General features: G+C 67.6%; 1 protein-coding gene across 1 annotated transcript in view; it reads right to left on the bottom strand.

Annotated features, from left to right (window-relative positions):
- The window catches only part of PIEZO1 (piezo type mechanosensitive ion channel component 1 (Er blood group)), a 55,183-nt gene that overhangs the window by 457 nt on the left and 31,809 nt on the right, over positions 1-22,917 (bottom strand). The window contains exons 4-50 of the mRNA XM_082368513.1: positions 22,753-22,795; positions 22,504-22,642; positions 19,465-19,633; positions 19,105-19,318; positions 18,845-19,016; positions 18,647-18,760; positions 18,477-18,567; positions 17,682-17,782; positions 17,090-17,350; positions 16,321-16,432; positions 16,030-16,208; positions 15,797-15,945; positions 15,542-15,724; positions 15,059-15,171; positions 14,789-14,943; positions 14,476-14,652; positions 13,900-14,025; positions 13,622-13,822; positions 12,966-13,170; positions 10,020-10,124; positions 9,244-9,397; positions 8,782-9,025; positions 8,609-8,705; positions 8,346-8,517; positions 7,846-7,935; positions 7,675-7,769; positions 7,327-7,398; positions 6,647-6,747; positions 6,108-6,189; positions 5,981-6,037; positions 5,719-5,891; positions 5,544-5,629; positions 5,139-5,330; positions 4,789-5,047; positions 4,528-4,716; positions 4,053-4,314; positions 3,710-3,866; positions 3,484-3,631; positions 3,188-3,402; positions 2,914-3,072; positions 2,686-2,833; positions 1,141-1,329; positions 943-1,035; positions 691-863; positions 494-616; positions 339-418; positions 69-258 (exon numbers count right to left, since the gene is read on the bottom strand). Of these exons, the coding sequence (XP_082224639.1) occupies positions 69-258; positions 339-418; positions 494-616; positions 691-863; positions 943-1,035; positions 1,141-1,329; positions 2,686-2,833; positions 2,914-3,072; positions 3,188-3,402; positions 3,484-3,631; positions 3,710-3,866; positions 4,053-4,314; positions 4,528-4,716; positions 4,789-5,047; positions 5,139-5,330; positions 5,544-5,629; positions 5,719-5,891; positions 5,981-6,037; positions 6,108-6,189; positions 6,647-6,747; positions 7,327-7,398; positions 7,675-7,769; positions 7,846-7,935; positions 8,346-8,517; positions 8,609-8,705; positions 8,782-9,025; positions 9,244-9,397; positions 10,020-10,124; positions 12,966-13,170; positions 13,622-13,822; positions 13,900-14,025; positions 14,476-14,652; positions 14,789-14,943; positions 15,059-15,171; positions 15,542-15,724; positions 15,797-15,945; positions 16,030-16,208; positions 16,321-16,432; positions 17,090-17,350; positions 17,682-17,782; positions 18,477-18,567; positions 18,647-18,760; positions 18,845-19,016; positions 19,105-19,318; positions 19,465-19,633; positions 22,504-22,642; positions 22,753-22,795 (7,009 nt within the window). The remainder of the gene's footprint in view (positions 1-68; positions 259-338; positions 419-493; positions 617-690; positions 864-942; positions 1,036-1,140; positions 1,330-2,685; positions 2,834-2,913; positions 3,073-3,187; positions 3,403-3,483; positions 3,632-3,709; positions 3,867-4,052; positions 4,315-4,527; positions 4,717-4,788; positions 5,048-5,138; positions 5,331-5,543; positions 5,630-5,718; positions 5,892-5,980; positions 6,038-6,107; positions 6,190-6,646; positions 6,748-7,326; positions 7,399-7,674; positions 7,770-7,845; positions 7,936-8,345; positions 8,518-8,608; positions 8,706-8,781; positions 9,026-9,243; positions 9,398-10,019; positions 10,125-12,965; positions 13,171-13,621; positions 13,823-13,899; positions 14,026-14,475; positions 14,653-14,788; positions 14,944-15,058; positions 15,172-15,541; positions 15,725-15,796; positions 15,946-16,029; positions 16,209-16,320; positions 16,433-17,089; positions 17,351-17,681; positions 17,783-18,476; positions 18,568-18,646; positions 18,761-18,844; positions 19,017-19,104; positions 19,319-19,464; positions 19,634-22,503; positions 22,643-22,752; positions 22,796-22,917) is intronic.

Here is a 22,917-nt window from a genome sequence, read left to right as displayed (position 1 = left end):
GTGAGTGCGTGTCGGGGCTACGGCCCGGCCCGCACCCCAACCCCACGCCCTGGCCCCGCCGCACTCACCCGTAGCCGGCCAGGAAGCCCAGGCTGGGCGGGCTGACCTTGTCACTGAAGATGACCATGGGCAGCAGGTTGCAGTCAGCCTGGCAGTCCTGCAGCTCGATGACCCACCACTCGAGGAGGCCGGCTGCCCCCGAGCCCACTCGCTCCCTGCGCAGCTGGACGCGCACGCCGAGGTAATCGGCCTCCTCGTCTGGGTCGGAACCAGGAGGCGTCAGGCCGGCGCCGAGGCCACGGCCGGCGCCCCCGCCCCGGCACCCCCGCCCCACTCACTGGGCTGCAGCTGCTTCACAGGGTTGGCTTCAGGCCCGTTGGGGGCACGGATGTACTTGGGGAAGAGGTGGGGGATGACCCTGCGGGGAGGAGGCCGGCAGGTCAGGCCCAGCCCAGCCCTCCCGCAGCCCCCCCGGCCCCCAGGCCCCACTCACACGGACTGGTCCGAGGTGCCCTCCAGCAGGCTGGCCAGCTGCCTCCGGGCGGTGCTGTTGGGGGCCAGGCCCAGGGTGTGCTTCTCGTTGGTGTACTCCACCGTGCCGCCCTTGGCCAGGTCCCTACGACAGCACGCGGTGTGACCCCCCACGGGCGTGCTCCCCACCAGCCCAGCCCCTCCTCTCCCGGGACGCACCTCTGGAAGTTCCAGGTGAAGCGCAGGGTGATGTCAGCGGTGCCGTTATACAGCTCCCGTTTCATCTGCGCCCGGCTTGGCGGGCTGATGCGCCAAAGCGCCCCGGAGCTCCCCTCGATCTGCGCCGTGACGATGTCCTCGGGGCCGTACTGGCTGATGAACTGCATGGCCAGCTGGGTGGAGGGCGGCACCTCAGCGGGGCGCAGCCAGGCCCCCTCCCATCCCGGCGTCTGCGTTTGGGGGGGCACTCACCGGGTGAGGGTCAAACTGCTTGGACAGCTCCTCGTAGGCCTGGTGCGTGAAGGGCACGATGGACGGCTGCTGGGCGCTCATGGTGAACAGGGGCTGGCGGTGGGGACACGGTGACGTGGCGCTAGGGGAGCTCCCCCGCCCCAGGCCACCAGCAGCCACGGGAGGGCGAGCTCGCCTCCCAGGCAGGGGGCTGCTCACCTCGTAGCCACCCAGCTTGAGGGTGACGGTGACGTCAGTGGGCTGGTTGACGACGCCGACCACAGACCGCACGAGGGACATGAAGAGCAGCGGGAACCAGATGATGGCCACGAGGAACAGGATGATGAGGCCGCCCATGCCGTACTTGACGATCTTCTTCTTCTTCTGCCCCTTGGGCTGTGGGTATCGCTGGGGGTGGGGGACACGGGGCACACAGGTCACCCGGCGCGCCTCTGCGCCGTGCCCTGAGCAGCCTGCCTCCCTGCTCTGTGGCGGCGGGCGCCGTGCTCTCAGGCTCCCCTGTGGCCCCCACGAAGTCGAGCCTTGACTGAGCATTGAAGCCGTGGCAGTGAAGACAGTGGGGACTGAGGAGTAGAGCCCAGAGCCGGAAACAGACCCTTCCTTTGCGACTCTGCAGAGGGGTGGCTGGACGCCCACATGCCGAAGAGTCACGTTGGGCCCTTAAACCCTCGGCAAAAGTGAACTCGAACCTAAGACCTAAAACGGTAAAAGCCTTCGGGGGCAAATCTCCCTGAGAAGGATCTAGTGTTCGGAATACACAACTCTCACAACGATAGAAAACCACCCAAGTAAAAGCCGGCAAAAAATGTGAACGGACGTGTCTCCAAAGGTGATACACGAGTGACCGACAAGCACAGGAAAAGATGCTTGACATTATTAGTCACCAGGAAATGAAAGAACCGCGGTGAGAGACCGCCTCACCCCTGCCAGGACCGGTGAGATCAGACAGTAACAAGTGGGCAGGCAGGATGGCGCCCCCCACTGGCAACACCTACGCGGCTCCTCGGAAGGGGAGCCTGGAGCCCCCAGAGGTGCTGAGTTCCACTCCTAGGTGTGCACCAGGAGAAAAGCGGGCCTGTGGCCGCAGTTCTGGACGTGAATGTCCGTGGGGGCGTTTTTTAGGACACCCAGAAGGCTTATTACGGTGGAATACTACTCAGCCCCGAGAAGAAATGAAACCGTGACATGGCTGCGTGGATAAACCTGGGCCACGTCGTGCTGAGAGAAGCCAGTCACGGGAGGCCACGTGTCCCGTGGTTCCACGTAAGTGGCACGATAGGAACAGGCACATCCGTGTAGAAGATGGATGGGGGCTGGGGGCTGAGTGCTAGTGGGAGCAGGGCTTCGGTCTGGACGATGAGCACCGTCTTAAATTGTGCTGACAGTTGCATAAGTCTGAACAGACTAGAAACCACCAAACTGGAGGTGTGTGAATTTTATCAATAAAACTGCTAAAAACCCCACAGAAACCCAGTTAACGTCTTAGTGCCCACACCATGACCCGTGCTAGTGAACCAGGGCCCGAGAAGCCAGGCCTCTCCTGCCCGGCGTCTGCTCAGGCCCCTCTGTGGCTGGCCACCCCAACACGGCCACATTCACTGTCCCCTCGAAGAAGCCCCTTCTGGCCTCCAGGAAGTTTTTAGGACGATGCTCTCTCACGTTTCGTGGGCTGTGAACCCCAGGAGGGACCCCAGTGGGGAGTGACCAGTGTCCCCTGCTACCCCCGCCTCGGGGCCCGGGCACCTTTTCTGTCTCTCGGCTGCACTTGATGATGAAGATGTTGGCATAGATGTCCTCCACGCACATCCAGTTGGACAGGGACAGCGTGGTGTCCGTCCACACCCAGTCCATCACAGCCCGCAGCTCCACCAGGAACGGCACCAGCCGGAACCTGCCGGAGGCCAGGGCACCGTCACGCGGGCCGGCGGGGAGGGCAGCCCTGCCGCAGGTGCCCAGGCCAGCCACACTCACCCCTGGAAGAGGAAGAGGTTCAGGTGGTTGTACTTCTTGGTGAGGAAGTTGCCGAGGATGCGGGTGGGGTAGCCGCAGCGGATCTGGTAGGCAGACAGGGCGAAGTAGATGCATTTGACGAAGTACCACAGCTGGGCCACCACGTTCTGGCTGAACATCCTGGACGGGACACGAAGCCAGGTCAGGGTGCCTGTCTCGAGGCCGGAGCTCCAAGGTCCCCGACGCAACCCTGCTTCTGCCGGGCACCAGCAGGAACGTGAGCCCCGGCACCTACCGCTCGGTGACGGCAGGCAGGATGAAGAACATCCAGAGGTGCACGGCCAGCACCAGGACGACCTGGAAGGCCAGCTTGCCCAGCACGGCCTTGCGCAGGTAGAGGGCACGGTCCACGACCATGGTGCCGAACTGGATCAGCAACATGACCAGGAAGGCCTCCGGCACCTGGTCGTCCGACAGGGAGGACGTGATGTCTGTGGCCGCCGAGTGCTTCTGTGGCGGGGGAGCAGAGGTCAGGGGCGCGGCCGCAGCTGTGGGGCCCTGTGCTCCTGCGGGCCCGGAGACCCGACTCACCCCAAAGGCCCAGAATCCGAAGATGATGATGACGAAGTCGACGACGTCGGCCAGGAACATGAGGGCGTAGACGTCGGTGGCCGCCCGGTACTGAGTGTGCAGGATGTCGTGGAAGAAGCGCCGCACCGGCCAGTACGTGCTCCGGGCCCTGCAGGCGAGCCGCCTCAGTCCAGGCCCCGCTCCTCCCACCCACCCTGGCCTGGGCGCTCCCGGCTGGGTCACTCACAGAGACAGGCAGAAGCTCTGCAGCCGGAGCCCCAGGGCCCTCGCTCTTTTGAGGGGGCGGCTCCGCCTCTTCTCAATCTCTGCAGCCGCCGCCGCCTCCGCTCCCACCTCCTTGCCGTCCTCACCTTCTGTGGGGGAGCAGCCGCTGCTGAGAGAGCCTACGGCACGGGGGCTGGGCCCAGCTCAGACTCCTGACCGTCCCGAGACCCCCAGGGGCTGCCATTGCCCCACCTCACAGACCAGACCGAGTGCAGGGAGACCCCCCCCCCCCACCGAGGGACGCGGCTGGGGCAGTGGCTCCACTGGGTGGGCCGCGACGGCTGTGCGTGGCCAGGCCCTCGTACCAGTGGCTGCCCGTCCTCTGGGTTCTGTGCTCTCCTTCCTCCTCCTCCTGAGATGCAGGCTGACGCGCCTCTCGTCACGGAGCTCTGGGGGCGCGTCCTTTGCTTCCACCGGGATGTCGTCCTCAGTGGGGGCCCTGGCCACCCCTGGCTCCCTGTGGGGTCCCAGCAGGGCCGGCTCCTCCTCAGCCCCCTTGTCCTTCCCACCACCCCTGTCACGCTCCTTCGAGAGAGGGTCCTCGTCGTGGTCCCAGAGGCCGTAGCACTGTGGAGAGAGGTGGGGGGCTGGTGAGGAGGCCGGCGTGGCCGCATTGGGCAGCACACAGAGCGGGCGAGGTGGCCAGGCCCACGCTGGGCGTCGCGGCGTCCGGCCTGCCTCTTGGAGCAAGATGGCTGGGCGTGTGTGCGTGCGTGTGTGCGACCGTGTGCGCTGTGTGCGTGAGAGGCGGCTGCCCCGCGGCGGGGCGCGTGCGCTCACCAGCAGCTGGGCGCGGTGGAAGAAGAGCACCATGAGCTGCAGCAGGTCGTACTTGACGTAGCTGTCGCTCTTCTCCAGGCCCAGGATGCGTGGCGGGAAGTAGGGCTTGTTTTCGTAGCGCCGCAGCACGGCGTGGCTGTTCCAGGGGAAGAAGCCAAACTGGAACAGGTACTTGGCGACCACTGTGACCTGCAAGGGAGAGGGGTCAGCGGGGCGCCAGCCCCCGACCCGCACCCCCACTGCCAGCCCGGCGATGCCCACCTCGGTGAAAACAATGGCTGTCATCCAGAAGCGCTTGCTGGGCCGTGGGATGGACAGCGTGGCCCACAGGAAGACCAGCACGGGCAGCACCAGGGAGGCGGTCGAAGCGGTGACCATGTGGTTGAGGATGATGACGAAGTAGCAGAGCAGCTCCGAGTGGGCGGCCACGCACTGGTACATGGCCTCCAGCAGCCGCAGCGCGCGGCCCTGTCCTGCCGCGAACCGCTCAGCCTCCTCCAGCTCCGGGATGTGCAGGCACCTGCGGGGGGACCAGGCTCAGAGCCTTTGCGGCCGCCACCAGGCAGGCCTGGGCCCACCGGCCCGCCCGCCGTACACCCCTCCCCGCGCACCTGTCCAGGAGCAGCTCGCTGGCTGTGCGCATTCTGGCGCGGCCGCCGGCGGGAAGCTCCTGGGAGCGGTGCAGCGAAGCCCCGGGCTCGGTGACCATCTCCTCGCTGCTGCTGTGGGTGTTGTAGCTGGTGCTCAGGGGGCTGCTGATGTCCTCGGTCACGCTGCTCAGTGGCTCCTCCGCCCCCAGCCCGCTGCAGGAGGGCAGGGTCACAAGGTGGCCTGCGCTCCCCTCGGGCTCTGGGGCGGGCCTGGAGGGCTTCGGGGTCTCTGGTGGATGAGCGCCCAGCCGGCTGCCTGCCCCTGTGCAGCAGCCCAGGTGCCGGGGCTGGACCTCACTCTGGGCCAAAGCCAGGCCGGCGGGGTGGGTCCCTGCTCCGGCCTGAGCCCCCAGACCCCTCTCCTACCTCGATGGTGTGCTCAGCGCATCACGGATCATTTCAGCTTCGCTGGCGTACAGCTGGTCCAGCACGTCCCGCCGCACCTCTCCGCCCTGCAGGGTGGCGAGGGGCTCAGGGCAGCCGCGGTGGGCAAGTGGGCGTGGCGTGGAGTGCAGGGGGCGGGGCGGGGCGGCCCACTCACCCGCAGCAGCTCCTGCGTGAGCAGGTAGCGTTCCGCGCGCAGCACGTCGCTCGTGGCGCGGTGGTGCCGCGTGCAGTCGTGCAGCCAGCGCGCCAGCCCGTCCACCAGCGCCTGGCCCAGCACCCACAGGAGCTGCATGGCGTTCAGCGCGCGCTGCATCGCGTGGCTGCGGCCTGCGGCGGGGGCGGGGCAGGAGGGCGCTGGAGGGACGCCTACTGGGAGACCGCCAGCCCCCCGGCCCCTAGCCCTCGGGCCAACTCACCGGCCACCTCATCCTCCAAGCCCTCCGCCAGCTCTGCCTCCTGGCCTGGGTCGCCTCCTGGGCACAGGGGTGCCGGTCAGCACCTTGCAGCCCCACCTCCCTGCAACCCGCCGGCAGCCGGACTCACCTGTGGGCAGCTGCTCTGCCCGCTCCCGCCGCTGCTGGTGCAGCACCGTCTGGGCATTGGTCACCCACACCTGGTACGCCATCTGCAGGCCAGGGCCCTGGCTTAGCACTCGGCCTCCCCTGACCTTCTGATCCCATTAGCCGAGGGGCCTGGGGTCAGGAGGCTGAGCTGGGGGCCGTCAGCTCCCTGAGCCCGGGCAGGAAATGGGCCATGGAACTGTGGGGGGAGGACCGGGCGGTGCGTGCAGCCCACCCAGCGTGTCCTGCTTGTCAGCGCCAGGCCCCGTGCTGAGAGCCAGGGGCCCAAAGATGCACAGGAGAACGTGTGTCCAGCACACTCTGAGCCCGTCTCCAGACTCCAGTGGCCACCACAGGCCTGGGTGATCGGAGGGACACACAGCTGCCTGTGACCTGCACCCCCAGAGCCTGCTCTCCCACTCGACTTGTGGGCGCAGGAGATGGGGATGGGGCCGGGTAGGCTCCCGAGGCCTTGGGGGCGTCCGTCCTCCTCGTGCGGCCCTAGCCAGCCCAGGCGCTCACCTGGAGGGCACTCTGTGCTGACGGCCGGGGGTCCTCAGGCTGGGCCTCCTCCTCCTCCTCGCTGTCGGACTCGAACAGGAAGTAGTCCCCGGAGTGGACGACTGTGGGCAGGGGTCACTGAGAGCTGGCCGCCCCCACGGCTGGGCTCTGTCCCTCCCCCCTCCTCCCCCGGACCCGCGTGTCCATCTCCTCGGTTTTGGGGTAGGTCCAGTGACAGCCTGGCCACGCCGGGTTCCCTCAGCAGCCTGTGACCCTGGGCCAAGGCCTGCACGCCACCCTCCCCCGAGGGATGGCCGCAGGGGCTGGGGGCCTGTGGCACGTGCACGGGACACAGGCGGGAGCGGTGGGACGAGACCAGACTGCGTGAGAGGAACGCGTGGGGGCAGGGCGGGGAAGGCAGGGACGGTGCCGACCAGCAGCCAGGATCCAGACTTCCGAGCCCGAGCGTTAGGAAGCAGGAGGCAAACAGGGCCTGTTGTCGGGGACACGGCCCGACGACAGCGGGACGCAGCACGAGGCCTGAGAGCCCGCACACACGGCTCCTGGGGGGCGCTGGCCAGGTCGGCGCAGGGCGCGCTCCCTCTGTCCCCGGGGGGAGACAGCGGCCAGGGTGGGGGAGGCCTGCCTGGCGCGCAGCAGCTCTGAGAGGGCGGCCAGGGCGGGCCAGGTGGGGGCACTACCTGTGGCGTGGTCCAGCCAGGGCCGCCACCACTGTGGCCGGGGCGAGGAGGAGCCCCCTGGACTGCCGGGCCCTGTGGAGAGGCGGGGTGAGCGTGAGCCAGCGGGGAGCCCCCAGGGCAACGAAGGGGCCACGTGTGGTGCCATGGGAGGGGGAGAGGACAAACCACAAGTGCAGACGGAGAGTCAGGGGCCGGCCACGTGGCCTGTGGGGACAGAGAGTGACCAAGCAGCACAGGGTAGTCGGGCCGGAAGCCCCGTGGGATGTCACACGGCACAGACACAGGCAGGCTCCAGCGGGCATGGACGCACGGGGACGCAGGGCCTGCTGAGGCTCCGTCCACACTCACCTGGCTCCTGGCTGGGGTCCAGGGAGCCCTGAAGGTGGCCACGGCCGGCCCGGCCCTGCCTGTGCTTCTCCTGCTTGGCCCGGATGCGCTCCATCCTGCAGGGCGGGAGGCGGCTCAGTGCCGGGCAGGGCGGGGCCAGAGAGCCCGTGGCCCCACCCACACGGCACCTACTGTCTTTTCAGCTGGGCCAGCGACTTCTCCTCCGCCCTGCGGTGGAGCTCGATGGTCTTGAGGTTGGCAGCGTTGTAGAGGGCAAAGCCCCTGTGGGGCAGCGAGGGGGGTGGGGCATCAGCTCCGGCTCAGCCAGGCATCCCAGGTCCTGCCCGCTCACAGCAGCAGGGGCCCAGCCCACCGAGCTTGACCCCTGCCTTGTCGAGTGCTGCTTCTGTGAGAGAGAGACCCTCCCGCAGCCTCCAGTCTTACGGGGTAGAAGATGCGGGGGGGGGGGATGGGAGAGCCGCTGGCCCAACAGCTGAAGTGCGGGGACGCACCCTCGGGCCAGCGCGGTGGCCACAACCGGCCCGAAGCACCAGCTGGTGCCAGAGCCCAGGCCGAGGCCAGGTACCACCGGGGTATGGAGAAGGTCCTAGCGGGTCTGTCTCCTTGGTTCTCCCTCTAGGGGACGGGTCACGTCACGGAGGGCCGGCCCGGGGCGCAGCGGGGGGGCCCACCTGGAGGCCTGCAGGGCAGTGGCGCGGAGCTCGGCCCGGACGTGCAAGAAGTAGTAGCTGAGGAAGACGCGGCGCTGCAGCAGCAGGAACAGGAAGCAGACGCTGTCCCACAGGACGCCCGCCTCCTCCACCGGCAGCAGGCAGTCCTGGTCGCGGCCCAGCATCTCCTTGGCTGCGAATGGACAGCAGCCAGGTCAGGGTCCTGGAAGCCGCGTGCGTCCCCACGCGCCTTGGGGCCCCGGCCGCCTGCCTCGCCCACTCACGGTTGTAGTAGCCTTTGACCGTGCACACGAGGCTGAAGAGCTGGATGACCCAGCAGAAGCTGCTCTGCATCTGCTCCACGAAGACGCAGGACAGCAGCTGAGGGCGGGAGGAGGGGCTCAGCCTGGGCGCCCCGGGCGGGGGCTGGGGGCTGGGGGCCGGGGGCCGGGCTCACCGAGAGCATGTTCTTGGAGACGATGACGGTGACGTTGTAGAGAATGAGGCAGTCCCACAGCACGAGGCGGGCGCGCGTGTCCTTCTGCTGCAAGCTGGTGCCAAACAGCAGCAGGTAGAAGCAGGCCAGCAGGTAGCCCAGCCCGAAGATGCTGACGCGCGTGGCGCCCGTGACGAACACCACCACCAGCACCAGCCAGAAGAGGTAGCGGAAGACAGCCACCTTCAGCGTGTCGAGGTAGGACCTGCCGGGCGGAGCGTCACTCTGGGCCCTGGTCACCGCCGCCTCCGCCGCAGCCCGGGACCAGAGGAACTCCCGGGCGGCCCCTCTGCTGCGGGGTCGGCATCCGCCCCTCGCCCCGGCCACGGCGACACCCCTGCCAGCGCGCGTCCTGGCTCAGTCCCGCTTGAGCCCAGGCGCGTCTGTCGACCCCGGGAGCCCCGCGGCCTCTGCGACGCCCACCTGCAGTGGATGAAGTTGGGCACGGGGTTGGGCTCCCCCTGCAGCGGCTCCAGGCGGTCAGTGTTAACGCCTGCCATGAGCTGCCACTCCTCCGTGCGCTCGGCCAAGAACACCTGCCACTGCTGGGCGGCGCAGAGCAGCAGGAGGACGTCACCTGTGGGCACACAGGAGGCCACTGCCGCGCCGCGCCGCGCCCCGGGAAGCGCTGGCCGCACAGGGCACGTCCTGCCCGGCTGCTCTCATGCCCCAGGCCCTGGGGGGCACAGGGGCTGGGCAGAAGCGTGCACGCGTGTTCACGCCGGCGCCTACACACCGCGTGGATGTGCACGTGGGTGCTGGGGAACACGCCTGTGTGCACGTTCTGCGTGTGTACACGTGGGGGTCTACAGGCACCACACGGGTGTCAGGAAACGCCCACGGGAGCCTGACTGCACACCACGTGGCATCAGCCTGTGCACACCTGTGTCCTCCCCCACATCCACACTTGTGTGCACACCCATGCCCACCTGTGTCCACACTTGCACGCACACCTGCGCCCACACCGTGTGGCAGGAAGTGCGCACGTGAGGTGGGCCCGTGGGACCAGGCACGCTCACGGAACACACGCCCCCGCGGGGACCTGCAGGACTGGACCAGCCGGCAAGGCCCGGATGATGCAGCCCTCGCTGGCCGGAGAGGAGGGTCGGCGCCCGCCTGCCGCCTACCCCGCGGGAACCCGCACGGCTTCCCGCACGCCAGCAGTGCCGCGTGTGCACGAGGGGCCCCGGGGGACTCACTGATGAGGTTGGTGGCGTTGGGGGCACTGAAGAAGTCAGGCAGGTAGAGCCACCGGATCAGGGCAGAGTTCACGGGGACAGCCCGGCTCCAGCGCCACGGGTAGTCTGTGGGAAGAGGGTGCCCGTCACCCACCATCCCAGCCCGTCCCCAGTGTCCCGGGGAGTCGCTCGGGCACCCACTCCCACCCGCAGTCTCCGGAGCGCACAGGACCAGACAGCCCAGTTCTCACGGACGTGTGCCCAGGCGCCAGTGGCTGGGGAGGGGGTACATGGGCAGGTGGGCGGGCACGGCCCCGTGTGTGGGCCACGGTCGGCGTGGACCCGAATGAGGCTTCACTGCGCACCTGTCAGAATGGCTAAAATAAAACCGTGTGGATGCCAAGTGCTGGCGTGGAGGTGAAGGGGCGGGACCACCCTGGGTGCTCATCCCAGAGAAATGAAAACCACGGCCACACAAACACCTGTGCACCACCAAACGAACGAACGTCCACAGCCCCTTATCCCCGACATCCCAGACCTGGAAATGGCCCAGTGCCATCCACGGGGGGAAAGGTCAAGCCAACTCTGGCGCATCCAACCCGAGGAAAACTGCCCAGCAAGGAACGTGAGCAAAGCGTCATCCAGGCCACAGCCCGACGCACCTTAACTGCATCTCATGAGAGAAGCCAGACCCCTAGGTTACACCATCCAAAGGCAAACCATAGGGATGGAGACCACGGTGGTCGCTGGGGGTGGGTCGGGGGCAGGGACCTGGGGACGGACCAGCTCTACGTGCTGGTCAGCACCACAGAGTGAATTCTACTACATGGTTGGGGGAGCCCGGGACGGAGCGCAGACTGACAGGGGACCTAATGGGACAGCGTGTGTGTGACGCACCTCCCGGGAGGGGCCGGGAAGAAAGGAGCTGCCCTAAGTAGCTTTGCAAACGGTGTCTTGACAGAAGAAAGACACTGTCCACCAAGACGAAGGAGGAGCAGTGACACCGCGTAGCAACGCGCACACCCAGGGCCAAGGTCTTGGTTTCTGAATTTCACCCTCCAGTGAAAGGAACCAGGCTCCGTGGGGCGGGGGCCGACTTCCTGGGGATGGAGGCAGGGGGGGTCCCGAGGCAGCAGCGCCTGGTGGGGCCAAGAGTGAGGACGTATCCCAGGGCCAACGCTGGGACGTGTGAACACAGAGCACCAGCGACAGGCGTGCAGCAGAAGCCTGGGAATAAAGGCCCAGAGTCTCTACACATGAGTAAACAACTGGACAGATCAGCGGGGAGAAGGAACAGCTCTTCTTTACAGATGATGCCGATCAATCGCCACAGGAGACAAAGTCACCGTCAGAGAACCAAACAGCCCCCGCGGGCAGATCCACCGGGCGCGCTAAAGACAGTGGGCGCGAGTTCACACGGAAACAAGACTCCTGCCGGGTCCTAAGCTCGCCCTGCAAGTGAACACGCAACAGTGACAAGCACCGGCGAGACTGGCGGAAAAGGGGTGTCACCACGATGAGACACACCAGCCCCAACCTGACACACCGAGACGGGCAAGTCACGGCTGTGGTTTTCTTGCCAAAAGTGCGTAACCTGGTCTAAGGGAGAAACACCCGTCAGTGCTGGGTTGAGGGGTGTTCTACAAACAACCACTTCGTGTTCCCCACAGTCTCAAGGTGATGAAAGACAAAGGAGCCCAAGGAGCCGGCCCAAGGGGTCTGCGTGGGGGCCCCTGGGGACAGCCATGCGGGCCCGTGGTTCTGGCCGTGGTTGGTGGCCTGGCACCCATTTTGGTTCTTAACTTCGGGTGCTGTGCTGGGTCGCTTCAGAGGCTGACGTTCCCATCGGGGAAACTGGGTGAAGGACGTTTAGGAACTCTGCTCTGCTTCTGCTACTCTTCAGCCAAAACTCACAGACTGTAACCCAAAAGGGACCTTTCATGGGGCAGGGGCCTGACTTCCAAAAATACTGATGAGGACATCGAAGTGCCTGCCTGGAGGGGCGCCACGGGCACCTCTGAGACGCTCTGAACGGGAACGGGAACACAGGATGGATTACACGGCGTTCAGACAGAACCCTGCGCCCGCTGACAAGACAACAGGAAACAGAGCGGGGAGGGAGAGAAATCAAAGCTCCTTCTCGCAGAGAAGCCAAGTAACAAACGTACCAGGAAAGACAGAAATCGAAAATGTCCATTTTAGGAAGTCCCGCCAACGGGAGGGAGAGTCAGCAGACGTGGACACACGGGGCAGAGCGCTGGTCCCCTGACAGGGTGGGCTGGGGGCACCCAACGCCCTGATGGCCGCTTGACTCCCCGTCATGGACCATTTCTGCCCAAGCATTCACCGGTGTCTAAGCACTGGGGCACAACCCACAAATCCAAGTTCAGGGCTTTCTGTAAGCCCCCTGGCCTGACTCTGGAAAGATCACAAGAGACAGAGGCTGGGACAGTCTTGACCAAAGACGAAGGGAGAAGAGGACGGCCAAGCACTCCCGTCAGCTCCTGGTCAAAGCCAACAGCTACCAGGGACATGGCCCTGAGGACGAGGCCGCTGAGTATGGATGGCGCATCAGACCGGGGTATCATCCAGGGATGGACGGCCGGGCGTGGTCACCGTCCTGAACACAGAGGGTCCCCGCCCTGGGTGTACTGAGCGCGGAGCCCACACAGACTCCCATTTGCCTGGGAAGAGCGTACAGCTGCTCCTTGGACTATTCTCCCAACCTCTCCGGTTGTTTGAAAGTTTTCAAAATAGAACGTTGGCCAAAAAGAACGCAGAGGATTAGGGGAGACCAGCGAGGGGGCCAGCACGCCCCCCAGAGTCAGCACGGCTGCAGCCCACAGAGTCCATGCACAGGAAGGAGGGGGCTGAGGCCGCTCCAGGGGCTGGGATGCCCAGGTTGGGTGCAGCCACGCACGCCCCACTCACCCCGCGCCCACCCAGCCCGCAGGCCACCCTGCTCACCGATGCACAGGGCGGGGGGGATGCCCAGGCACAGCAGGTACTGGTAGAGCAGGAAGAGCGCCAGGAAGAGGCAGTAGTTGGGCCAGAGGCGGGCGATGGCCTCACGGCGCCGGCGGGTGAGGATGGCCACCAGCCAGCAGCCGTGCAGGATGACCATGAAGTTCATGCGCTGCCCGATCACGTTCACGGCCATCAGGAAGCAGATCTGGGGGTGGCACAGGGGGACAAGGTGACCAGGATGGGGACACAGTGAGCTGGGGGAGGGGCCCTCCTGGCTCTGCCTCTGGGCAGCCTCGGGCGGTAGTGCTTGTGCCCAGGGTAGGGGCAGTGGCCCAGGCTCACGACGGCCCAGGCCACCCTCCTGGAGGGATAGAGAGGCTGGGCACGTTTCCACGGTTGGGGGGAAACCAAGGTAGGGGCTCCGTGGCGGAGTCGAGACTCAGCCCGTCTCCCGCCGGGGCCCCAGCCCCCTGCCCTCACTCTGCAGGCCCCTCTCCAAGCAAGGCCAACTCAGCTGGAGGACCCGGCACCCTCGGTGGCCGCCCCCCTCCCCCCGCCCTGGGCCTGCCCATTGCAGAAGGCCCCACAGAGGGTGGCAAGGACCCCCAGTGGCCCCGCCCAGCCCAGGGACGGGGCGAGGGTCGATGCCGCCTCACCTCCAGCCCAAATTTGTAGAAGAAGAAGTTGACGAAGTACTTGAGGCAGCTGGGCAGGTCGCGGTCCAGCCGCTGGCGGGTGCCGTCGGCGCAGACGGCCTGGGCCGGCAGCGGGGCCAGCTGGTGCCGGCGGCGGTGGTAGTCCTGGCACCGGTACACCACGGCCTCGAACACCAGCAGCAGCAGGATCTGCAGGTGGTTCTGGGGGGCGCGGGCAGTCAGGCCCCGCCCACCCCCGGGCTCCACCACCCCACCTGGCCCACCCGCCCCGCACTCACTTGGATGTAGCCCAGGTTCGGGAAGCCCTTCCGCACCCCAAACCAGTTGGCAGGGTCGATGGGTCCCCGGTACAGCAAGGACTCGTGGATCTCCGTCTTCTGCAGGTTCGTGCTGTTGGGAAAGGGCTGGGGGAGGGGCGGCGTCAGCACCGGCTCCCCACCAGGAACCGGACGCTGACCCCAGGGACTGCCAGCCCCGTGTGACACCCCGGCTGCAGCCACAGCTCCAACGGGTCTGGGCCACAGCACGGCTGTCCCCAACCAGGGACACGGGGGGCTGTCAGCCTCCCCGCCACCTCGGCGGTGACAGGGAGGCCACCAGCAGGGCCTGGGAGAGTGAAGAGAAGTCAATGGGTGGGCTTCCCTGAGCAGCCCCGCACTTCCCTCCAGTGGACGTCGGGCCCCTGTGCCCCTCACACCAGGACCTGCGCTTCCGTCAGGGAGTCAGCCAGGTCGGGACACATCTCTGAACCCAGATGTCTCGACCTGGGGAGCGGGTCCTCCGCGGGAAGCCCAGGCCCCAGGGACAGGCCCCCTGCGTCCGTCCCTCCACCCGAGCCGGAGCAGCGGCCGTACCTCGGTGCAGTTGCTGGCGTACTCGTGGGGGCTGACGACCTTCAGCTGGTACAGCATCTTGCACACGATGATGACACAGGTCCACACGGTGGCCAGGCAGGAGGCCATGGGCCGGAAGCGGGGGTAGGGCAGGGCGAAGGCCCAGAGCACGACCAGCAGGAAGTTCAGCACCGACACCTGTGGGCAGGCGGGCAGTGGCTGCGGAGCGGTGGCGGCAGAGCTGCGCCCTCCCCACGGGCCCACGATCCTCAGCCACGCGCCGGTACCGGCTCCAGGGAGGCCAGCGAGGGTGCTTGAGCGTGCCCGCACTCACCTCCTCCAGGGCCACCCACACGGTGTACAGGGCCACTAGCTTAAAGACGTGCAGCTCCAGCAGGCGCCGCGTGAGCACTTGCGTGCGGGTGAGGACGTCCGAGAAGCCGGCGGCCAGGTCCAGTAGCCGCTCCGCCACCAGGCCCCACTTGCTGGCTGGGGGGTTGGGGGGACGGTGAGGAGGAGGGGACAGGGCCTCTGTGGCCTGGGCCGTTCCGTCCCGTGTACTGACGGGGCTCCGGGGCTCAGGATCCGGGCACCTTGAGCTTACCCTCCGGGACCTGTATGGCCTGGTGGGGGCCGGCCACGCCCAGCCCCTCGTCTCTGGGTGCCGCCTCCTCTTCCTCTTGCTGCAGCAGGGGGGTCCCGCTCACCGTGTCCTGCCTGGGACAGGGCCCCGAAGTGTCCTTCCCTCCCGCGTTCCTGGGGTGTCCTGCAGCCCCTCCCATTCCTGCCTCCCCAGGGACAAGAGAAGCCCCACCTGCCACCCCCCACCCGGCGCTGGGACCCCTGTGCTGCAGCCACTAGGTGGGAGAGTGGGGCCCGGCTTGACGTCGTGATCCCCGCGGGTCGGAGAAAACATCCAGTACCTGAGGCCCCGGCACCTGCAGGCAGCGGCCGAGGCCTCAACCCTGTTCCGGGTCTCCCGCCCTCACCGTACAGCCTCCGTTCCCGCCCGAGACCGGCCTTCCTCTGTGCGGGTTCAGGGGACACTCTGCAGACCCCCAGGCCCCAGGAGGGAGGACGGGCGCACCTGTGAGCCCGGCGCAGGGTGCGGGCGCTGGGCGGCGGGCGGTGCTCGGGGTCGGTGAGCTGCATGAAGGGCCTGTGGAAGTAGTGCAGCTGCAGGATGCAGGCGAGCAGGAAGAAACCAGGCACCAGGATGCTGGAGAAGAGCTCGGAGACGCTGAACTGCTCCAGGCCCAGGTCCCCCAGCCTGTGTGGGAGGGGGGGTCAGTACCGGCAGCGCGCCAGCCGCAGCCCCCTCCCCACCGCGCCCCAGACTCACTGCTCATCCGTGAGGCCGGTCAGGTTGCGCCAGTAGGCGGGGAAGTCCTGGAACTGGAAGGTGTAGACGGCCACCAGCACCAGCATGGTGTAGGCCACCACCAGCCACCAGAACGCCTTGAGCAGCTTCCGCCACAGGCTGTAGTAGACCTGCCGGCCGGCCAGGCGCAGTGAGGTCAGCCCGCGCGGCCCTGCACGCCCGCGCCCCGTGCCCCCGCGCCCCGCCCCCGGTACCTGGAAGAGGGTGAGGCAGAGCAGGAAGAGGAGCATGTAGACGATCTTGTACACGACAAGGCGGCCGGCGAAGCTGACCACGACGAACATGCCGGCGCACACGTAGACCCAGTACTTGGCGTACACGCCCCTGACCAGCTCCCCCAGGCTCCGAAGCAGCGTCCGCGTCCGCACGGGCTCTGCGGGCCGGGCGGGGCAGGGTGGGGCGAGGCGGGCGCGGCTTCAGGACCAGGCGGGTGGGGGAGGGGCCGCGCCCGCGCCCCCCCTTCCCCCGCCGCCCTGCCCGCTCACCTGTGGCGGCCACGGTGACCTCCATCAGCGCCACGGGGTCCCGCGCCCTCTTCAGCAGCTTCTCCTTCACAAACTGGCGCAGCAGGAGCCAGAAGGTCAGGGTGCACAGCAGCTGGGGGGCGGAGGCAGTGTCACTGAGTGGGGGCCGGTACCCCAAAGCCGGGCCCGGCCGGAGGAGACGGGAGCCGGGGGTGAGACCGCAGCGGGAAGGCGGCCCGCCCGGCGCCCATGCGCCAGCCTCCCTGCTGGCAGAAGCTCAGCCTCTCCTACGCGCGCACGAGTTCACGCACAGACGCACATGCTCCCACACAGCAGCTCCTGCACTCACACACCACCCCGTTTGCACACAGACCCGCAGATGAACGCGGGGTCACAGGTGTTTGCACACTTGCAGGCTCCTGGGCTCGCACAGTGAGATATAACTAACCCACAGGCCCCCAACACGTGACTGGCAGCAGCACGGACGTCCGGGTGCAATGGCCTGTCCCAGAAGGGGACACGGCGAAGGCACAGACACTCGCTGAGACCCAGGGGCCGCGTGCGATGCTCACAGAGCCCATGTCAGGCACATGGGATGGCACCCCCAGCAACACGAGGTCATCACCCGTTCAGTCAACAAACGCTCTTCGAGCAACTACTCCGGGCTGGCTGGGTGACCCTGGTGACAACCAGACACGGGCCCCGGGCTCCAGAGCGCCACGGCACTGGGAGCTGGACAACGGGCAGCGTGGCGTCCTCACAGGCGCTCAAGGGGCAGCAGCAGACTCACCATGGCGCCCAGGTCCAGGCAGGGGTAGCGGGTGTGCTCCAGCCCCAGCTGGCGCAGGCTGACGGGGCCCAGGGCGGTGGGCAGCTCGGGCTGCAGGTCCATGGCCCACACGTAGCGCAGGCTGCAGAGCGCCAGCCCGTAGAGCAGGAGGAACGGCGAGCAGAGCATGGCCGTCTGGTGGCGGCTGCGAACGGTCCAGATGAGACAGGCCCAGAGCAGCAGCACGAAGGTCAGCCAGCTGTGATACGTGATGCTCCACACCTGGACGGCCGGGGCGTGGGCAGGGCTGCGTGGGACAGCCGGCCCGGCGCCCAGACCCCGTTCCCCCAGGCTGACGAGGCGGTGGGCCCCCGGGGCCGGGGCGGTGCTCCGACAGGAAGGCCAACCTGCCCCGCTGGCCCGGGCACACCCACACACCCACCGCACGTATGCGCGCACTCACACACGCGCCTGGGGGCTGGCCGGGGCTGCTCTTGGCCTAGCAGGTCGCAGCCCCAACTGCTTATGGCGACAAGGCACCGGGACACCATCTGTCGCGAGGGAGCCCGCGGGAAGCCCCAGCCCGAGGGGTGGCCCGGGCCAGCGCCCTTACCATCATGGCAATGAGGGCACAGACGTAGCTCTGGTCCATGATGAGGTGGCCCAGGCCGTGCAACGGAGACGTCTCCTTAAGCCCAGTCAGCCTGGGGTGTGCTGAGGGGTGAGGGCAGGGGTCACCAGGGAGGCGAGACCCCTGCTGGGGAAACTCCAGCGTCAACAGGCCCGAGCCCCTTGCCCACACCCGACTGGGCCCGAAAATGCAGACAGCGTGCTGGAGCCGCAGCCCAGGTGGAGGGGGGCCACGCCTGGCACAGGCTCACGGGGCACTGGGGGCGGAAGACACGGGCAAAGGGCCCGGGCTCCTGTCCGACCCTGTTCCCGATGTGCTGTGGGACCCTGGCCAGTCCTCGCCCCTCTCCGGGCCTTGGTTTCCGAGACTCTGAAGGGATGGGGTGGAGGAGACTGCCCTGATCCCCTTCCAGCTCTGTGAGCACCCATGTCCCCATGCCAGCCCCTGAGGCCAGCGGCTTCATCCTCTGCTTTGAAAAATGGAAATCGAGGCTTAGTACCAAAAAAAAAGGAAAAGGAAAAAGCACCACAGAGCCCTGCCCTGGGGACACTGTCTACACAGCTCCCAGGGCCGCAGAGGCAGCCCAAGGCAGAGCAGTCAAGGTCTCTGGGGACTGGAAGGCAGGGGGGAGACTGGAGACCCCGGCAGGGTCTCGGGTTCCACGAGCACCACAGCTACCGCGCCCGCCCTGGGCAGCCCCAGAGAGGTGCGCAGCGGGACAGGCCGACCGGGCGAGGCCACCAGGGGGCAGCAGCCGTGCGGCCGCGTCATACTCACGGGGCCGCTGCTGGACAGCGCTGTGGCCCGTGAGGTCGTGCACGATGCAGTTGTCCTCAGGGTCCGGCGGCACGGGCACGGGCATCGTGTGCTGCAGACAAGCCAAGGCCCATGAGCCGAGCCTGGGGGCAGGGGGGCGGCAGCCCCACCGCTCAGTCCAGACCCCTCACCTGGGTGGCCTCCTCCTCCTTGGTGGCTGCAGCCCTGGCCTGGCCCTGGGGCCACCGGTCCACCTCGGTCAGCTCCACCTCCCGCTCCTCGTCGTCCCCGGCCGCCTCCTTCCCCTGGGGAGACCGGAGGGGAGAGCTCAGCCCCACACCCCGGCCCGAGGGGTGCGGGGGACACAGGGCACTGGCCTGGGCACTGACCCAGTCCGCGGGCTGGCGCACTCGGAGCTTCAGGAGCGAGGTCACGGTGTAGCAGAGAAGCAGCAAGATGCCGGGGCTCACGTAGACGGGCCAGTCGTGGCTGGTGTTGAGGACCAGCACGTTGGGGCTGGAGCAGTTGGCAGGGGCCACGAAGTCCTTGAGACCGAACACCCTGCCCACAGAAGGTGCGTTACTGACTGCGGCGAGAAAGTCACGGGTGCCAGGCGGGCAGGGCCGGGGCCCCATGGGCGAGCCCTCACCTGGCCCAGATGCTGGCAGGTGGGAGCATGGACTGGGCGAGGGGCGTCTGGTAGCAGTAGAGGCAGAGGAGATGGCCGGTGCCAAAGCAGCCCACCATGACACAGAGTGCACTGAAGCCCAGGGGGCTGATGGGAAAGTGGCAGGCCCACCAGGTGCAGATGGTCAGGAAGAGCAGGAAGTAGACACTGGAGAAGGCTGAGGGGTGGGCGATGCCTGCAGGCCAGGCAGAGGCACACAGGGTCACTCCTGGCCTGGGCAGCCTGACCGCCGTCTCGCGGGTCAGTGGGGAGCTTGGCTGCCGAGACCCCTGCCGGTGTGACCGCCAGTGGTGGGGTCCCAGCTCCCTGCCCAGGGGGTACCTGCCAGCGCGAGCAGCACTACGGCCAGAGTCCGCCCAGCGGCCACCAGCAGCCAGTGGGCTGTGATCCGGAACCGGGCGGCCAGCCACAATTTCCGCTTGCGGGGCAGTGCAGGGGCTTCCTGCAGCCCCACCAGGGAGCTGGCGTCCACATCCCCATCATCATCGTCCTGCTAAGGTCACGGGGCGGGCAGAAGTCAGGTGCGTGGGGAGGGAGGGGGAGGGGGGGAGGGGGGGAGGGGAGGGGAGGGGGAGGGGGAGAGGGAGGGGAGGGGAGGGAGGGGGAGGGGGGGAGGGAGGGGGAGGGGAGGGGAGGGGGAGGGGGAGAGGGAGGGGAGGGGAGGGAGGGGGGAGGGGGGAGGGAGGGGAGGGGGAGGGGAGGGAGGGGGCCACCCCTCCAGCCCCACACCCTCCTCTCCCCACACCCACCGCGGGCCCTCCGAGGACACGGGGCCACCAGCCTGAGTGTGGCCGCGTGCTGCCGTCCAGGCCCAGCTCCACCCACCGTCTTCCCACCGCCTCACTCGGGTTCACAGCCCTGGAGGCAGCCCACTGCGACAGCAAGACACGCTCCTGCCAAGGCTTGGCGCTCGAATGACTGACCCGAGCAGGCTGACCTCACAGTGCTCCGGAGCCCCTCAAGGGCCTCTTTACTCCCCACCCCCACCAGGGGACCCCGAGGACAGGGCAGGCCCACAGGTTCCTGCATCTGTCCCCAGTGCCCTTGGCCTGAGAGGGCCCGCGTGGGGATTTTTAGGAAAAAGAAAAGCGGCGCACAGCACAGCCACGCGTGCATCTCACTCTACAGTTACAGGGCACCTCTATACCCTATCCTTGGCCTCACGGCACCTTCCTCGTAAGTACAGAGACGGAGGCTCGGAGGGGACCCCAAATCACACAGCCAGGGAGGACAGCGCCCAGGGTGCAGCCGGCTCCTGCTCTGCTGCCTGGTGGGGCTTCTGGAGAGTGAGATGCACACCTGGGCGGCCCTTCCCGGCCTCAACTGCCTGCGGCGCACAGAGACCCACCAGGGCCTGCTGCCCTGGTCCCACCTCAGGGGTTCCCAGAACAGAGCTGTTTCCTGGAACCAGGGAGGCCAGGGGGAGGCAGAAAGAACACAGACTCTTTGTCAGACGCCCGGCCCCCGTGTCCCCAGTTGTAACATGGGCGCCGTGCCTATGCCCTGCCCCGTGGCGGAGGTGGCCCTCGGTGTCCAGGCTGAGAGCACGGGCTCAGGGGCCAGGCGCCCCGGTCACACGCCGGCTTCGAGTCGGGGGTTAGGGGCCTCGCCTGTGCGCCTTGGTGAGCCCCCTGACCTCTCTGTTTCCTGCCTGTCAGATGAGGGCGGGGCACGGGGCAGGCTCCAGGGAGGTGCCGCTGAGCCGTGCCTGGAAGGAGCGGAGGGGACAGGCCAGGGCAGAGGCCCAGCCCTGGGGCCAGAGCAGTACCCAGGGTCCCCCCATTATGTGCCGGAACGGGGGGACAGGGGCACAGCTGCCGGAAGGCACTGCAGCCAGGCCAGAGCCCAACCCTGCCCACGGCCTGGCCCCGGCCCTGGGAAAGCTGCCGTGGAAAAGGAGCGTTTCTGGGAGTGGGAAGAGCAGAGGCAGCTGCTGGGCGGAAGGACAGCTGCTGGGGGCCGCCCGCACGGTCCAGCCCACCCAGGCCCGGCTCCAGCCCCGCCGCGGCCGGGCCCCCAGGACGCACCTCCCACCACAGCCCCAGTGACCCCCTCAGGGCAGGCACGGACCCACGTGTGCCAAGTCAGGACGGGCGCGTGTACACAGATCGTGTGCAGCCACGCGTGCCGCGGCCCTGCCAGGTGGCAGCGTCCACACAGGGGCGCCGGGGATGCTTCTGGCCTTGAACTCCGGGCGCCTGTGATGGGCCCCCATGGCCTTGCTCTGAGGTCTGTCTACACCAGCCGCCCCGGGGCCAGAGTCCAGCCCCCAGGGGCTGCCAGGACAGCCCTGTGCTCCGAGGGGTGATGGGCCGTCCTGCCCGCCCCAGGCGTGGGGAACAAGCCAGCCCCTTCCCGGTGGAGCTGTTCCGGGAAGGCCTGGCTCTGCTAACGAGGAAACCAGAGGACTCCCTGGACCCTCTGCCCGCCAGTGCCCACGCAGCAGGGTGGTCCCAGCCCCACTTGACCCCCACAAGTGCCCAGAAGAGCCACTCCACCTCCAGGCCCCCGTCTCCCCCTCTGAAATGCAGGTGCCAGCCTTGCCCTGTAGGACTCGGGGGATGGGCAGGTCAGCTGTAGGCCGAGCCCCGCCTCGACCTGCGGTGGGAAGTCCCCTCCTCCCTGGGGACTGAGGCCCTCGTTTCCGCAAACATCAGCTGCTGGACCAGTGGACACTGGGGCTAAGGGCGTGAGCCTGTGGCCCCCCAGGGCCTCCCGGGCAGGGACCCTGGATGGCCACAGACCCAGCCCAGCTCTGGAGACCAGGTCCTACTGGACAGAGGCTGAGGCCGAGTGTGAGGGGCCCAGACTGGGCGCGAGACCAGAGCCCTCGTGCAGGGACAGGAGAGGACACGGAGGGAAGAGCCCAGGGGGACCCCGAGGACTCTGGCAGAGGGCCCTGCTTCAGGCCTCTGAGCCGACACAGCCCCTGCCTTGACACAGCCCACCGACGCCCCCACCATGGGCACGTCTGCTCAAACATCGTCTGTCCATCCGTCGGTCTGTCCATTAACCCATCGGTCCCTAGGTGCTCCCTGACGGCTGGCGCAGACCATCCTCCAACAGCGCTGACTCCCTACTGCCCTGCGGCCCCGAAGACCCTCTTCCAGGGGCAGCTCTAAAGGCGCAGACGCTGCCTGGGGTCCCTGCAATGCTAGGACCACGCGCTGCATCGCCAGCAACCCCCCACGGGGACGTGCACTTGACCTCCTCCGTGCTGTCTCTCCATCATGGGCATATACGGACTTTTACAACTAAAACGTCCACATTTTTAGAAAGAAAGAGATAGGGAGGGAGAAAGAAAGAGAAAGTAAAATAGTCCTCAGATGGCTGGGACACAGGTGCGCCCCCATCCCTCACCAGCTCCTGGGCGCGCTGGCTCCGCCGGGCCATCTGCGTGCGGCGCCTGCAGACGCCAAGGCACAAGGAGGAGGCCGCCAGGACACCCAGGTCGGGGGCCACCAGGCGGATGGCGCTGGGCACGTCCTTCAGGTCCAGCCTGTGGAGGGCGGGGAGAGCCCGTGGCCGGCTCAGGGGGGGCAGGTGCCAGTGGGGGCACCCCGGGAGCTGGAGGCCCAGGAAATCCCCGAGGGAGGCTGGGGGACTCACCTCGTGACCCCTATGTGTCGGGAGATGGTGTCCCAGGTGCTGCCTGCAGAGAGAGGCACGGGGGAACCGGGTCAGGCGGGTGGGTGCTGAGAAACCCCTTCCGTGTTGCCAGGGGGGCCTCGGGAGCCCCAGAGCCATGGAACCCCTGGTGTCCGGGGGTGCTTG

Source organism: Balaenoptera borealis (genome assembly GCF_965194805.1).
Source record: "Balaenoptera borealis genome assembly, chromosome: 19".
Lineage (NCBI taxonomy): Eukaryota > Metazoa > Chordata > Mammalia > Artiodactyla > Balaenopteridae > Balaenoptera > Balaenoptera borealis.
This window is presented reverse-complemented; position numbering and strand designations above follow the sequence as displayed.